Source organism: Crinia signifera, chromosome 3 (genome assembly GCF_055691185.1).
Source record: "Crinia signifera chromosome 3, ASM5569118v1, whole genome shotgun sequence".
Classification (NCBI taxonomy): Eukaryota; Metazoa; Chordata; class Amphibia; order Anura; family Myobatrachidae; genus Crinia; species Crinia signifera.
Window position 1 is genome coordinate 286923775 of NC_139219.1, and position 16547 is coordinate 286940321.

General features: G+C 46.6%; 1 protein-coding gene across 11 annotated transcripts in view; it reads right to left on the reverse strand.

Moving 5' to 3' along the window:
• LOC146064649 (uncharacterized) overlaps positions 1-16547 on the reverse strand; it is an 81941-nt gene that overhangs the window by 23537 nt on the left and 41857 nt on the right. For 6 of the 11 annotated variants that reach the window (XM_083178406.1, XM_083178402.1, XM_083178398.1 and 3 more), the window contains 8 exons: positions 15651-15875; positions 12640-12864; positions 10668-10892; positions 7605-7829; positions 6942-7133; positions 4220-4358; positions 2715-2770; positions 39-202 (listed from right to left, as the gene is read on the reverse strand). In XM_083178406.1, coding sequence (XP_083034532.1) covers positions 39-202; positions 2715-2770; positions 4220-4358; positions 6942-7133; positions 7605-7829; positions 10668-10892; positions 12640-12864; positions 15651-15875 — 1451 coding nt within the window. The remainder of the gene's footprint in view (positions 1-38; positions 203-2714; positions 2771-4219; positions 4359-6941; positions 7134-7604; positions 7830-10667; positions 10893-12639; positions 12865-15650; positions 15876-16547) is intronic. The other 5 variants (XM_083178401.1, XM_083178400.1, XM_083178404.1 and 2 more) reach the window with 5 other exon arrangements.

Here is a 16547-nt window from a genome sequence, read left to right on the forward strand (position 1 = left end):
AAAATAACCCTGACTATACTATATGCATTATTGCTTACCTGAGCTTCTAGAAGAAAATCAGTGATATCGGCAGTTTTGTCTCCAGCGCTCCTGGTCACCACAGCATTAGCTGGGAGTTTTCCTAAATTGCAATCTTTAGGTCCATCTAATGGCCTCCTAGTGTTGTCTGGACACAGCAGCTCATAATTCTCAGAATACTCGCCTGAAGAATAAAAGTGTGCATTTATCCAGGGAACAGATGTAAGATATACAATACACAGGAGGAGGCATCCCTCTGACAAAATTGTATGATCAACAAAGTTGAAACTAGTTAGGTTAGGTAGCACTTTGCCCACCCTAGCTGAGTGCTGCATTACCTACTTTATACATATTGGGCGGTATTCAATGCGCGCTTTGGGTTGGGGAGGGGTGAGTGGCGGTGAGGGGGGTTTGTATGTTCTTAGCGAGGAAAAGTAATCCTTTTCTGTCCAGCCCTCTCGTCGGTCGCTCACTGTTTTCTATGTCCCGGGTAATCCTCACCATCAGAGGGTGGCGAGGATTCCCAGAAACGGCGAGGTTCGCTGCAATTGCAGGGCGTCCACTGCATATAGCGGCGAACCTCGCTGTTTTGATGGCTGCACTCGCCATTTCCACCTCACCTCAGTGAATGTTCTGACGGTGAGCTATCGTCACTACTTGCTGTATAGCTCACCATCAGCCGCTTGCCCCCCACATTGAATAGACCCCATTGCCTTTTCCAAGTCAGCCGGTCAGTCAGGGTCTGTGTCCCGCCATCGGTCTCCGTGTAGGAGAATTGATTCTAACATTAGATGGCCAACAACTACTGGGGAAGTGTGAGCAGCAGAGCACAGCTGCCACTGACGCCATAGGTGTGCGCACATTGAGTGTTAGGTGTGCAGAGGCACCCCCTAATGCTGTGCACACCCTTATGAACACCTCCCTGCCACTAGCAATAACAGCAATACTTTTTACCAAAGACTTTTGCTTTTTAGAACTGTATTCCATTAAAAGAAGCGCCCATCAATCAATTTTGTGTGTTTTGCATTGTTAATTGTACTAGACCATTGTCATATCACTACATACCTGTGTCATCCATATATGTTTAGCACTGAAATAGGCAGGAGATTATGTTGTGGCTGAGACATTTTATATTGTAGTGAGTGCCAATAGATGATGGTAGGCACACCTGATTGGTGGTGTTAAACACACCCAATGGACGATGTAAGACACTCCCAATAGGCGGTGCTAGGCACACCCCTTTGATGGTGCACCCCCTAATAAAATGTGCTGCGCACACCTATGACTGACGCTACTGTAGATCTTTGCCGCAAGGACTGTTTCCACACGGCTAGCATATATTCATCGCACTGTGACCGCAGGCTGGGGCACACTGAACAAGTGCAGCTGAAAACCAGACCTGCTGCCTCCTTGTCTGGTTATTACTGAAACCAGTGGAAGAAGTGTCACTGGGCAATTGGATCTTTTACATAAGCTGTGGTGTTACTAACTCTGGAGATCAGCATCACACGGCCCCCTGAGTGTGTCAGCCTCAAATTGTAATTAATTTATTTTATTTATTAAGTTTCTTATATAGCGCAGCGTATTCTGTTGCGCTTTACAAAGGAGACAGTAATACAACAAACTGGCTATTTACAGACAGTCAAAGGTACGAGGGCCCTGCTCGCTTAAAAGCATCTATCCAAGAGAGAACTCTCACTAAAGCATTTATCTGGCCAGAAACATAAAACTTCTGATGCTAATGATCCTTTTCTGTCATAATTAGTATTTGCACATGCCCATGTCCTAATTAAGTATTGCTGTAATGCCGCAATCCCAGACTCTGCCTTTACAGTCCAGGTTTCAGGGGTTGTTTTCAGTGGCGGCCTGTACCTGTTCTGGGGAGGGGGGCTGCCTCAGCCGCCGCAGGGGTACCGCAATGAAGGCACCCCCCCTGTCGCCACCGCTGCTGCTGCTCCCGGTCCTTGCTGTAGAAAGTACCCTGCACCTCTGCAATGAATGATCACAGGCGCCGGGACTGGTGCATGCGCTGTACAAACATCTGCACTGCATATGTGGCCAGCTTCTATGGGCTGCGTCAGCAGCAGCCCATAGAAGGGAATCATGGTCCCGGCGCCTGAATAATACAGATGACAGGCACTGAGCATGGCAGCCCGCAGAAAGGGGTCCCGGAGGGAGGGAACACCTCCCAATGGGACTTCCAATAGGAAGTCACTGCCAGTCACAGTGAAGCCAGTGCAGTCTCACAGACTGCATCTGGCTTCACTTTAGTGGTGGATTTTACCTGGGAGGCTGCAGGTAAAACTGTTATTTAATGGTCTCTTCTTTTCATGTGAGGGGCCAATGTATTTATTTTTATTTTTTTTACCTGTGGGGACAAGTGTGGTTGTTTTTTTTATTTGGGGGGGGGGGGGGGGGTCGGTTGCAATAGGCAATAGTTTTGTTTTTTTTTCTGTGGGGGCCAATGTGTTTTGCCCTGTGGGGATCTCATGGTGTGCCTTGGCAATTTTTAAATCTTATTTAGTGTGCCGCAAGGTAAAAAGTTTGAAAATCACTGCTCCAGGCTGATTGAAGAACTGTCCTAAAGTATATTAGTATGTCTGCTGTGTGTATAACAGCCTGCAAAAAAAACCCTGAATATACCGTATTAAGTAGCAGCAAATCATTGAAAGGTTTCGATTTGTGTATTACTTTACCTGACAAAGCTGTGCTATCCACAAACGCTACATCTCCCTTATCATCTCTCAAACATCTGCAAAAATAACAAAAATATACAATTACTTCTGTGTCAATGCACTAAGGCCCTTATTCAGGTCCCTTTGCAGACTACCTGCGTTTGCTCGGGGTCCGATGGTTTTTCTGTATGCATTTCTGCTCAAGTGCATACGCAGGGTGCGTACAGGGTACTGGGGGGTGGAGAGGGGCGTGGCGTGGGCGCTGGCCATTCTCATGCTAATGAGACCATGGCGTGGGTGCAGGGGGTGGGCAGCTGACATCTCTGAATGTCAGCTGCCTGCCCACTTCCTTCTGAACGTACACACATATGCTCAAAGCAACCTTACATATGCGTGCACATTCCACACCATTCGATGGTCGCCCCGCAGGCTTGGAGGTAAAACATCCATTCTCAGCCATTTGCGAACGTATGCGACTTGTGAATTGTGGGCTGGCGGCGTACCACTTTTCGCAAGGCGGGTTTAGGTTGACTCGCAAGGATGCGAATTTGCATCCGAGCTAATCAACCAGAATAACCCCCTAAGGGCGGGATGTATTAACATACATCGCCGCCCTTCGTAATGCAGCCGCCGCGATGCTGCCGCATATGTACTAACATATGCGGCCAGCATCGGGTTGCGGTGACGGAGACCCCTGCGATACCTGTGATGTGGGCTGCGGGGGAATCCATCACCTCCCGGCGGCTGGCAGCGTCCCCCTGCGTCTCCTCCCCCCTGAAGCCGGATGTCCTGCCGGCTGTCACACCAGGGGGAGGAGGAGATTTTGGAGGACGGGAGGGAGGGGGCGCGCGGACGTCGTACGGCGGGAGGCGAAAGAAGCCCATAGGCTTCTATAGGGTATCGCCACCCAGGGCGATACCCAGCCTTGCGAAAACGGGGCGGACGGGGATTGATACATAGGAAAATGCCGTAAAACGGGGGTTTTACGGCATTTTCCCTTTAGTAAATCTAGCCCTTAATCACATTTTTATTTTTGGACCTTCTCGTTTTCCTCTATGATTTAGTTTTCTTAACTTTTTTCCTATTCTCTCCTTTGCCCTTATCCTGTCATTATTACTAATCTTGCCTACTCTGTCCGTCATACACATCAGCTTCTACTTATACATGTCTGCCGCCCAGCCAGACTTTCGCCCATTACTATTCATGTTTGTATGCCACTAGCCCTGACCTCAGCTTGCAGTCCTGCTATTCTGTTAGCTGCCTGCCCTCACCTCTGATATATATTTGTGACTATACTGTATATATTTGTGACTATACTGTACTTCGTTTGGTTTCATCTTAGCAGATGCCTGCTCAGAAGATGATCACTACTTAGGATTCAGTCTTCATTATATTTATAATTAAACCAGCTTCTAGAGAAACCTGTACTACATACATATATAGAGTAAGGCCTGGTGAAATCGGGTGCAAGCTCTAGAGGTGGGTGCATTCTTTACAAATATTAGGTAAAGTCCATTCCTACTCACCTAAAAGCCCCATCGTCCCCATAGTAAGGCTCAGCATGACTGTGCTTGCACTTGGCATCTCCCATTCCTGCACACTGTTTACACAGGTTTTGCTCCTTGATTCCTGGGATGCAGCTCGCTGAGAAGAACCGTGAAACCGCTGCACAGCACAAATACAATATCAGAAACTAATTTTATGAATTTTAGGAACATAAGCAACATAGTTGGTACAGAATACATTTTGTATTTGTTATATTAGTGCGCTTCTCATATTATTATTTTATAAAAAATAAAAACGTTCATTTTGTTAACATTCTGATTGTTGACATGATCAGAATGTAAACACTGTTGGGAGGTCATTAGCAGAAGGATGATAGATGGCATGCAAACTGTTCAGTTTTCTATAGACATCTTAGCTAACCCCTAACACAGCCGAACCCTAGTCTTCAATGTAACCCTAACCACAGCCGCTGCCTAACCCGTGTCTTCAATCTAACTCTTACCACAGCTGAACCCTAGTCTTCAATGTAACCCTAACCACAGCCTAACCCTAGTCTTCAATCTAACCCTAACCACAGCCAAACCCTAGTCTTCAATCTAACTCTTACCACAGCTGAACCCTAGTCTTCAATCTAACTCTTACCACAGCTGAACCCTAGTCTTCAATCTAACCCTAACCACAGCCTAACCCTAGTCTTCAATCTAACTCTTACCACAGCTGAACCCTAGTCTTCAATCTAACCCTAACCACAGCCTAACCCTAGTCTTCAATCTAACCCTAACCACAGCCTAACCCTAGTCTTCAATCTAACCCTAACCACAGCCTAACCCTAGTCTTCAATCTTACTAAATCAAACCCTAACCCCCATCTTAACCATATCCATAAATATAACCATAACCCTATTCCCAGGGCTATTTTTCAGCAGGCTCCAGCAGGAACTGAGGCCCTTATTCTAGTTCACTCTTTCTGACAAAATATTTCTTAGATGGCCAAAACCATGTGCACTGCAGGTGAGGCAGGTGTTACTTGTGCAGAGATAATTAGATTTGGGTGGGGTTTTACACCTGCCTCACCTGCAGTGCACATGGTTTTGTCCATCTAAGAAATATTTTGTCAGAAAGAGTGATTAGAATAAGGGCCTCAGTTCCTGCTGGAGCCTGCTGAAAAATAGCCCTGCCTATTCCTAAATCTAACCTTAACCACAGTCTAACCCTAGCACTAAATATAACCACTGTCTGTCTACCACTCCCTGCCTGCCCCTTTAGCGGTTGAGTATGAAAACCCCGCATTCCGGAGGGGGATCCCGACTGATACAGTCCCAACACATCCCAGTATGTATTTTCTCCCAATACCATCCCCTAATCCTACCCCTAATCTACCCCTCATGGAGCCTAACCCCAACATTGCCCTTCTGCAGTCTAACACTATCCTCACCCACCTCTGCAGCCTAAGCCTTTCCCTATTGCCTAATCCTAACCCTTGTACTTACTTACTGATGCCTCCTGATCAGCATTGTAACCATTGGAATCCCTACTGCTGGTATTTTGACCACATCCCCCTTTAGACTGTTAGCTATCATGAGCAGGGTCCTCTTCCTTCATGAGCTTTTCCTTCCATCATTTATATTATCATCTCCATGATAATCTCCTCTCCACTGCCTAACCGTTGGGTTCTACCTCTGTGCTTCTTATTTGAGTAAGATGCATGTCCATGTTATGTACTGGAAGTCACTTTTTCTTATTTCGTTCACACTGTTTCTGTTTATTTACTTTGTAATGTGCTGCAGATGCCTTATAAATTATACATATTTTTTATAAAGGTTAAGATCTATAAGCTATTCAGGGAGGCAAAGGGACTGTGGGTATGCCAGCAGCTCAAAAAGCCATGCCCCAAAAGTGATGCAAATGCCATGCCCCAAAGTGATGCAAATCATGGTTTGTGGATCGCGATTTCCGCATTGCTGCATATCCACACCTCCTTTACTTTAGGCCACGCCCCTTTTCAGGACTGCATGGCAGGATTGCGTGCAGAAGCCCCAATCAGAAAGTGTAAAAAGATGGGAGGTATGCCTACAGACCCCCAAAAAGAAGGTACTTGTGTAGTTTCACGGCGCCAGCATGGCGCCGTGCTACTTCCGGGTTCTACGCTCGCCACAAACTATGTTAAAAAAAGTAACTTAACTCCATGCCAACATGGATAGTTCATACCTCCACTATCCATGTTAGCATGGAGTTGATTTTAAATAGCGTGGCGAGCGCAGCGAGCCACCGAGCCCGCAGCGTGGGCGAGCGAAGCGAGCCCCTCAAGGGGACTTAGACGCACGGCGCCATGCTGGCGCTGTGAAACTACACAAGTACCAAAAAGAATATTCTTTTTTATTTATTCTCCTTTATTTTGGTGGCTGCTGCTTTTTCTTCCTTGAAGACCATCACAAATCAGTTTAATATTAAAATCAGTGCTAAAAAGAGGTGAGAAAAGTGACATCTACATTAGTCTACTGTGACTGTCATCCTCGAAAAAAAAACATGACCATCAAGTAACACAAGAGGATCTTGACATTAATCAAAATATTCCTGGGGTTATCAGTGCTGCATTTATATTGCATTTGGTTTTATCCTTTTGAGAATGTAACATGTAGCTTCATGTCTGACATTTTAAAATTTAATTACGATGAATCATTCAGTAATGACCAACAAATACACTTTGTGGTTAATTCTCCTTGTCTGTGTATAATATGTGTACCTTTCGCAATGGGTTCCTTTTCAGGTCCTTCCCACTGCAGCAATTTCTTCTTAAGAAGTACTGTTATAGGGGCGACCCAGCCGGCTAGCTGTCCTAGTTCAGAATGGCAGGACCTCTTGTTCTTCAGGTCATTGAATTGAAATTTGCTAGATTTTTTAACCACAACAACTGCATAATGATAAGTGTCTGAATCTGTAAGATAATAAGATTTAATACATATATTATTATTAAAAACAAAATACATTTCTTAATAATACATTTTACAAGGGCAGACCTGTATTCTGTACACCCACTTCTCCTGGTACGCTTCCTGTTTTAACTTGTGTGTTTTTTTAAATTATATTGTGTTTTGTGCACTTGCACCTCTGATCATTACTGTGGATACTGAGGCTGAAGGTGTTGGCAGAGGAGATGGCAGGTGCTGGGATCTAGCTAAGAGAAGGGATCTAGCTGATGCTGGACTGCTTGTTGTTATTTTTTTTAGCACTAAGGGTCTGACTCAGACCTATTCACTAGGCTGCATATACTCGCAGCCTAGCGAACAGGTTAGTGCCGCCCCGCCGAATGCCTGGGGTTGGGCCACAGAAATATCATTGTACAGGGCCACAAGATTTCTGTTGCCAGCCCTGCCACCAACTCTTTACCAGCCCCAATGTCTCTTACCTAGAACACCACATGTTGGGGGTTTCTGGCCAGGAGCGGTCTTTGTATTGGCAATCTCTTTTCCATTTGAGGTTACACACCAACAGTGACCGGTGCTGCCATGGCACTGCTTTGGTTGGTAGTGGCCCTTTTCATCACACTCAGGCACATGAAGTCCCAATGGCAAACTGTCTCCATGTAGAGTCTGTAGTCTCTGTCGTTCCTTTAGGCAGGGTTGGTCAGCCACTAAAAATAGAGAAAAATTATTGTGACATTTTAAGATTAGTTAATGCAAATGTATTTGGAACTCATGCATCCTCCCACATAAAGACGTTCATTACATAATATGAATGTTATTAATATAGTACAGAAATTTTATTAATATAAAAAAAAAAATCTTCATTTCAAGTTCTATGTTGGTTTTCATAAAACAATGATTTGAAGCCGCCCAGGCAGTAAGTATCTCTTTGTTTCAGTAAAAGTAGCACTGGACTCATTGGTCTAAACTGCAGTGTGATTGGTGTTTAAACAACTAAAGTGTGTGGCCGATTTGCATGCAAAGGTTATAACTTGCGATAACATGATCCCTATATTTTAGTATACTGACAGTATAGTGTAACAAAATGAAGTATAGAGTGATTTGCCATGATAAACACAGGATAAGTGGAGCAGTAACGCGGCTTAGTTCTCTATAGTAATGAAGGACCCACATCACTTCCTTGTATAAAAAAAAAAAGCATTCTTTGAAATACCAAGTGTCGTGTTGGTTGTGCCGATATGTCGGCCCGGCAAGAAAATTACAAAGAACTAATACCTCATCAGACTTTAGAGTAAGTTGTGATACACTTTTCCATGTCATGGGTTACCATCTGTTCCAACTTTAGAAGTCCTTTTCATTTGTGACATGTTCAGACTCCACGGGCTCCCTGTATAAATCATCCTTAATAAGGGGGTACATCGCCAGGTTTTGGAGAGCTCCGTGTTCAGCTTTACATGTAATGTTAAAGTTTTCTTCTGCATACTATGACATATGCTTCTTGGTACATTGGGACTTTTCCTGTGGAGAATGTTCTTAATCCCGTGGCTATGAAGCTCAGGTTCCCATCTTTCCTCTGAATTCCAAACTCTTTTCTTATCCCACGACTGGTATGAGCTTTCCATCATAAGTCTCCTCACAAGCGCAAGAGGTGTCCAGTGGCCATTTGAAAAGCAGAGGGAGATGGCCCCATTATCTATCTGTTATCCAGTTATTGCTTAGTACCTGTGTTCTCTGAGATCTCTACTTGCTTCTGCTATACCTTCTGCACTTCCTGGTAATCATCTAGTGTCATCAGTCTGGATCCAGTCTGGTCAGCACTCTAGTGTCATTATATCAGATCCAGCTTGATCAGCACTCCAGTGTCCTCATTCCAGATTCAACCCAGACAGCATTCTAGTGACATCATTCTGGATTTAGACCAGTCAGCACGACAGTTCCATTGCAGATCACCATTGGTTCCAGTCTGGTAATATTTGTTCATTGGGTTCAGTCTGATAATACTGACCATTGGTTCCAGTCCGATAACACCATCTGTTCCAGACCAATAATACCTCTGCATTGGTTCCAGTCCAATAATACATTACCACCGGTACCAGTTTGATTATTTTTCATCACCGATTCCAGTTTATCACTCCTCCTGCTATCAAACTATGGCCCTCCATCTGTAGTAGGGGCGGACATTTGGACAGACATCGTTAAGACGCCTGTTAAGCAGCAAAGGACCTCTGCTTAGCGAACAGTGTTGAATTAGGGCCTATATGAACTGTTGCACAAGCAACTATAATGCATAATAATATGTGAGAGAACACTGTCCCTGAAGACAAGAGGAAGTCATTGAAAACAAGCTGAGACCAATGCCAGGAAAAAAATGTCAGGAAAAATGACCATCTTTAAGCAGAGCATAATGTAGGGGATGGGCTGCTGCCAGGTGCCAGGCTGCCAGCTCCTCCTCCATGACAGCAGCTGGGTACTTCATTGTAACATATTATGTGCAGCCCTGGTAGTCAGTGCTGCAGCCCAGCATGTCCCTGACCAATGGAGCAATGAAAATGGGTGATGGGGGAGGCGGGGACTTACAGTACGCTTGGTGTCATAGGGCATAGGGATGGAGCTGCCTCCTCAAAGCTCTGGCTATACTATATGGTTGCCTACCTGACCCTCTCCTTCAGGGAGGAAATGCTCTGTTTCCAGACTTCCCTGGCAATGTATGATTGCCATCATCTGTGGTGAAACACCTTTCTTATCAATTACCTAGCTCTCCACAGGTGATGGCAATCATACATTACCAGGGCAGTCCAGGAACAGAGCATTTTCTCCCTGAAGGAGAGGGTCAGGTAGGCAACCATGCTATACTACCAACCAGTGACGGATTAAATCACGGGCGATAGGGGCGGTCGCCCCGGGTCCCCCACACATCAGGAGCCCCCACACTCACGGTGCCGAAGCCAAATGATGGCGGGCAGCCAGTTGAGTAACAATTGCCCCGCAGACCCCGCGGTCGTGGGGAGGTGCTGTGTAAGTGTGGGCGCCAGGGGTCTGCAGGGTTATTGTAAGGCTGCCGCACAGACAGGACCCGCGTCGGCAGCGCCCCCACAATTTGCCCATGCCCCCCTCGTGCCTCGGCCACCTTACCCCTCCGCTTAGCAGGGACCCGCACGTCTTCTCTGTGGAACGGTCCAGGCTCCCCCCTTGCCCACAGCTGCTTTGGAAATGGACTATCATAAAATTTTCGCCCCATACAGCAGACAGTTCTGTGAAACTGTCTGCTGTACGGGGGCGGACATTTTGTGATGGACCATTTACATAACAGAAGCAGAAGGGGAGCCGGGACAGCACAGAGAAGATCTGCAGGTCCATGCTGAGCGGAGGGGTAAGGCGGCACGAGGGAGGCATGGGCTGACTGGGGGAGGGTAGCTAACTTTACTGGGGGGGGGGGCATCGTCGGCATGATCTGTGGGGGGTCCTCACAAATTTGTTGTCCAGGGCCCCCACAGACCTTAATCCGGCCCTGCTACCAACTTTGCACCAGCCCCAATAAGTCTTACCTGGAACGCCACATGTTTGGGGTTTCTGTCCAGGTCCGGTCTTTGTATTGGCAATCTCTTTTCCATTTGAGGCAACACACCAACAGTAACCGGTGCTGCCGTGGCACTGCTGTGGTTGGTAGTGGCCCTTTTCATCACACTCAGGTACATAAAGTCCCAATGGGAATCTTTCTCCATGTAGACTCTGTAGTCTCTGTCGTTCTTTTGAGCAGGGTGGGTCAACTACTAAAAAGGAGATAAAGGTTTCACCTTAAGATTAGTTAATACAAAAGTATAAGGAACCCATGCAGGCAGAACACTGGCAGGAAAGCCGACTGGGAACGGGAACATGCTGGACCAAACACAGGCAAGCTGTCACAGGAACACACTATAACTGGCGGATCGCGGGAAAGGCTGGCTGGATTTTATTCAAATCTCCTGCCTACCCCCGGCGGAAGTGACGCCGGGTGTGCCCGGCAAAAGTCTCCCCCTGCTGCAGCGTCTGTGGTGGAAGTTCATGGCATTGCCTAGCAACATCCCAGACTCTTCTGCCCAGCCGGCACGGCAGTCGCCGGAAAAAGATGGCCGCCATCACTCCTCATCCCTGAGCCTCCAGCGCAAGTCCCAGGAATGGAACTCAGGGACAGCGACGGCAGAGGAGGATGATAAGACGCCTCCTGACAGCTGCTCCTCTCTACTAAAAACTGAAGCATAAAAAAGCAGAAACTTTCATAACTCTGAATGCTGCCCTTGGTCTTCCCAACATACAGAACCTTTATCCACGTTTATATTCCCATAAATATTGAGGATAAAATAGCTTTCATCGATCCGATGAACTATTTGAAGCTACTTGCATTATTTTTTTGACTATGAAATGTACCATGGACTCTAAAGAGCCTATGGACTACTGCTTGGGAACACACTTATCAAAATGGTGCTGCTCTATGTGAAAAATAAAATTATTAGTTTCAAAATCCTTTGTGAAACAATGAAATACCCAGAAGGACTTTTAAAATAACTCAGCCAATACAAAAATAAAACACTGAATGATTATCTACAGTATCTTGTTACTGATGTTTATTAACCATTGGCCTGGTACGGCTGCATGGGATCAACTACAACCAAATGGGCTAGCACTGACATAGTAGCTTCCCATGAAAATGTGCCATCAGTGTCTGTTCCCTGGCTATCAATGACAATTCTGATCTGGTGCCCTGGCAGCGATGTAGTGGTCCATATCCTCTTACATCAATGCTGAAGATACAGTATAACTACACTGTCACAGTTCCAGGGATGCTGCTAAGAAGTATCCCCATTGTCTATGTCTTCCTATTTGGATGGCAGAGACGGTTGCTCATGGAAGTTGAGGTATTTGAACAGTTGCACAACAGACTATCCTGCATAATATAATGTGAAAGAACACTGTCACTGAGGGTGTGGTATATTTCCCCGACAGTCGGGATTCCGACAGTTATTACTCAGACATCGGAATCCCGACTGCACAGTGGGGGGAGCGCAATAAAGCCCCTTGCGGGCTCGCTACGCTCGCCACGCTGCGCTCGCCACCTATTTTATTCTCCCTCTATGGGGGTCATGGACCCCCACAAGGGAGCAGTTGGGATTCTGACGTCGGAGGAATGACTGTCGGAATCCCGACTGTCGGGGAGCCGTCCGGCACCTGTCAATGAAGGCAAGAGGAAGTAATTAAACATATAACAACCTCAAAGCAGTGGTGTTACTATGGGTAAGGGGGGCACTGCCAGGTGTCACCCTCAGATGGGTGACAACAAAATGCCAGCTCCTCCTCAGTCACAGGAGTTGGATACTGCATGTGTAGCCCCCACAGCAACGCTATGCTCTCTTTTAAAGCCATCTGCCAAAAGCATCTATAGAAGGGACTTAGAGAGCACTGGGTGTCACAGGCCAGGGCAACGCCACTGCCTCTAAGCTCTGGCTATACCAGCAACTCTGCACCAGACCCAATGACTCTTACCTGGAACACCACATGTTGGGGGATTCTGGCCAGGTGCGGTCTTTGTATTGGCAATCTCTTCTCCATTTGAGGTAACACACCAACAGTGACCGGTGCTGCCGTGGCACTGCTTTGGTTGGTAGTTGCCCTTTTCATCACACTCAGGTACATGAAGTCCCAATGGGAAACTGTTTCCATGTAGAGTCTGTAGTCTCTGTCGTTCCTTTAGGCAGGGTTGGTCAGCCACTAAAAAAAAGAGACAAATAATTATGTGACATTTTAAGATTAGTTAAGGCCAAAGTATATGGAACTCTGCCCACATAAAGACGTTCATTAAATAAATAGGAATATGTTATTAATATATTACAGAAATGTTATTAATATAAAAAAAATCTTCATTTCAAGTTCTATGTTGGTTTTCATAAAACAATGATTTGAAGCAGGCCGGGCAGTAAGTATCTCTTTGTTTCAATAAAAGTAGCATTGGACAACTAAAGTGTGTGGCCGATTTGCATGCAAAGGTTATTTCTTGCGATACCATGATGCCTATATTTTAGTATACCGACCGTATAGTGTAAGCATACAGTGATTGGCCATGATAAACACAGGATAAGTGGAGCAGTAACGCGGCTTAGATCTCTATAGTAATGAAGGACCCACATCACTTCCTTGTAAAAAAAAAAAAAAAGCATCCTTTGAAATACCAAGTGTCGTGTTGGTTGTGCCGATATGTCGGCCCGGCAAGAAAATTACAAAGAAGAACTAATACCTCATCAGACTTTAGAGTAAGTTGTGATACACTTTTCCATGTCATGGGTTACCATCTGTTCCAACTTTAGAAGTCCTTTTCATTTGTGACATGTTCAGACTCCACGGGCTCCCTGTATAAATCATCCTTAATAAGGGGGTACATCGCCAGGTTTTGGAGAGCTCCGTGTTCAGCTTTACATGTATTGATAAAGTTTTCTTCTGCATACTATGACATATGCTTCTTGATACATTGGGCCTTTTCCTGTGGAGAATGTTCTTAATCCCGTGGCTGTGAAGCTCAGGTTCCCATCTTTCCTCTGAATTCCAAACTCTTTTCTTATCCCACGACTGGTATGAGCTTTCCATCATAAGTCTCCTCACAAGCGCAAGAGGTGTCCAGTGGTCATTTGAAAAGCGGAGGGTTTGCTGTCACAGTCTCTTGGGTTGTTAAGAGATGGCCCCATTATCTATCTGTTATCCAGTTATTGCTTAGTACCTGTGTTCTCTGAGATCTCTACTTGCTTCTGCTATACCTTCTGCCCTTCCTGGTAATCATCTAGTGTCATCAGTCTGGATCCAGTCTGGTCAGCACTCTAGTGTCATCATATCAGATCCAGCTTGATCAGTACTCCAGTGTCCTCATTCCAGATTCAACCCAGACAGCATTCTAGTGACATCATTCTGGATTTAGACCAGTCAGCACTACAGTTCCATTGCAGATCACCATTGGTTCCAGTCTGGTAACACCATCTGTTCTAGACCAATAATACCTCTGCATTGGTTCCAGTCCAATAATACATTACCACCGGTACCAGTTCGATTATTTTTCATCACCGGTTCCAGTTTATCACTCCTCCTGATATCAAACTATGGCCCTCCATCTGTAGTGGGGGCGGACATTTGGACAGACATTGTTAAGACGCCCGTTAAGCAGCAAAGGACCTCTGCTTAGCGAACAGTGTTGAATTAGGGCCTATATGAACTGTTGCACAAGCAACTATAATGCATAATAATATGTGAGAGAACACTGTCCCTGAAGACAAGAGGAAGTCGTTGAAAACAAGCTGAGACCAATGCCTGGAAAAAAATGTCAGGAAAAATGACCATCTTTAAGCAGAGCATAATGTAGGGGATGGGCTGCTGCCAGGTGCCAGGCTGACAGCTCCTCCCCCGTGACAGCAGCTGGGTACTTCATTGTAACATTATGTGCAGCCCTCCTCTCCTGGTAGTCAGTGCTGCAGCCCAGTATGTCCCTGACCAATGGAGCAATGAAAATGGGTGTTGGGGGATGGGGGAGGTGTGGGACTTACAGTACGCTTGGTGTCATAGGGCATAGGGATGTCGCTGCCTCCTCAAAGCTCTGGCTATACTATATGGTTGCCTACCTGACCCTCTCCTTCAGGGAGGAAATGTTCTGTTCCCAGACTTCCCTGGTAATGTATGATTGCCATCACCTGTGGTGAAACACCTTTCTTATCAATTACCTAGCTCTCCACAGGTGATGGCAATCATACATTACCAGGGAAGTCCAGGAACAGAGCATTTTCTCCCTGAAGGAGAGGGTCAGGTAGGCAACCATGCTATACTACCAACCAGTGACGGATTAAAGCAGGGGCGATAGGGTCGGTCGCCTCGGGGCCCCCACACATCAGGGGCCCCCACACTCACTGTGCCGCTGCCAAATGATGACGGGCAGCCAGTTGAGTAACAATTGCCCCGCAGACCCCGCGGTCGCGGGGAGGTGCTGTGTAAGTGTGGGCGCCAGGGGTCTGCAGGGTTATTGTAAGGCTGCCGCACAGACAGGACCAGCGTCGGCAGCGCCCCCCCCCCAATTTGCCCATGCCCCCCTCGTGCCTCGGCCACCTTACCCCTCCGCTTAGCAGGGACCCACACATCTTCTCTGTGAAACGGTCCAGGCTACCCCCTTGCCCACAGCTGCTTTGGAAATGGACTATCATAAAATTTTCCGCCCCATACAGCAGACAGTTCTGTGAAACTGTCTGCTGTAAGGGGGCGGACATTTTGTGATGGACCATTTACATAACAGAAGCAGAAGGGGAGCCGGGACAGCACAGAGAAGATCTGCAGGTCCCTGCTGAGCGGAGGGGTAAGGCGGCACGAGGGAGGCATGGGCTGACTGGGGGAGGGTAGCTAAGTTTACTGGGGGGGGGGGCATCGTCGGCATGATCTGTGGGGGGTCCCCACAAATTTGTTGTCCAGGGCCCCCACAGACCTTAATCCGGCCCTGCTACCAACTTCGCACCAGCCCCAATGAGTCTTACCTGGAACGCCACATGTTTGGGGTTTCTGTCCAGGTCCGGTCTTTGTATTGGCAATCTCTTTTCCATTTGAGGCAACACACCAACAGTAACCGGTGCTGCCGTGGCACTGCTGTGGTTGGTAGTGGCCCTTTTCATCACACTCAGGTACATAAAGTCCCAATGGGAATCTTTCTCCATGTAGACTCTGTAGTCTCTGTCGTTCTTTTGAGCAGGGTGGGTCAACTACTAAAAAGGAGATAAAGGTTTCACCTTAAGATTAGTTAATACAAAAGTATAAGAAACCCATGCATCTGCCCACACAAAGACTTACATAATAGGAATATGTTATTTATATGCAGCATGATTCAGGCTTGCTCAAAAGGGGCCAAAATTTGGCCCCTTCCGATGATGGGGGGTCTGCACATATGCATATTTGTGTATGTGCAGAGCCCCTGTGCAAGCGCCTTTGGTGAGTATCACACTCGCTGAGGCATTTGGAAGGCTAAAGCTGGGTACACATATGTACAATCGTCGGGCCGTTCTTCCGATCTGCGGACGAACGGCCGTTCGATTGTATATATGTGTACGCTGTCCCGATCCCTTCGTTGCGATCGATAAACGGCCAAAAACGCTCTTGGCCGTCCACGGTCGGTCGCAGGTTCTTTGCTGCTTAATATTCTTCCGACAGGACGGCTCCATATCGAAAGAAAAGTGACATGTGTACGCACATTCGATCGATATGCAGCCCGTTCCTGCGATCATTCCTCCCAAAAGCAGCACGCCCATGTGGGTGTTGACTAGCTGCGTCATCCCTCCATCAGCGCAGCATGTAAACAACAGGAAGTCTTCTCCCCCGTACTTTCCGCCCCATGCTGTTAAAGAATATTCGTTGTGTGTGCATTCCTTTTGAAATAAATA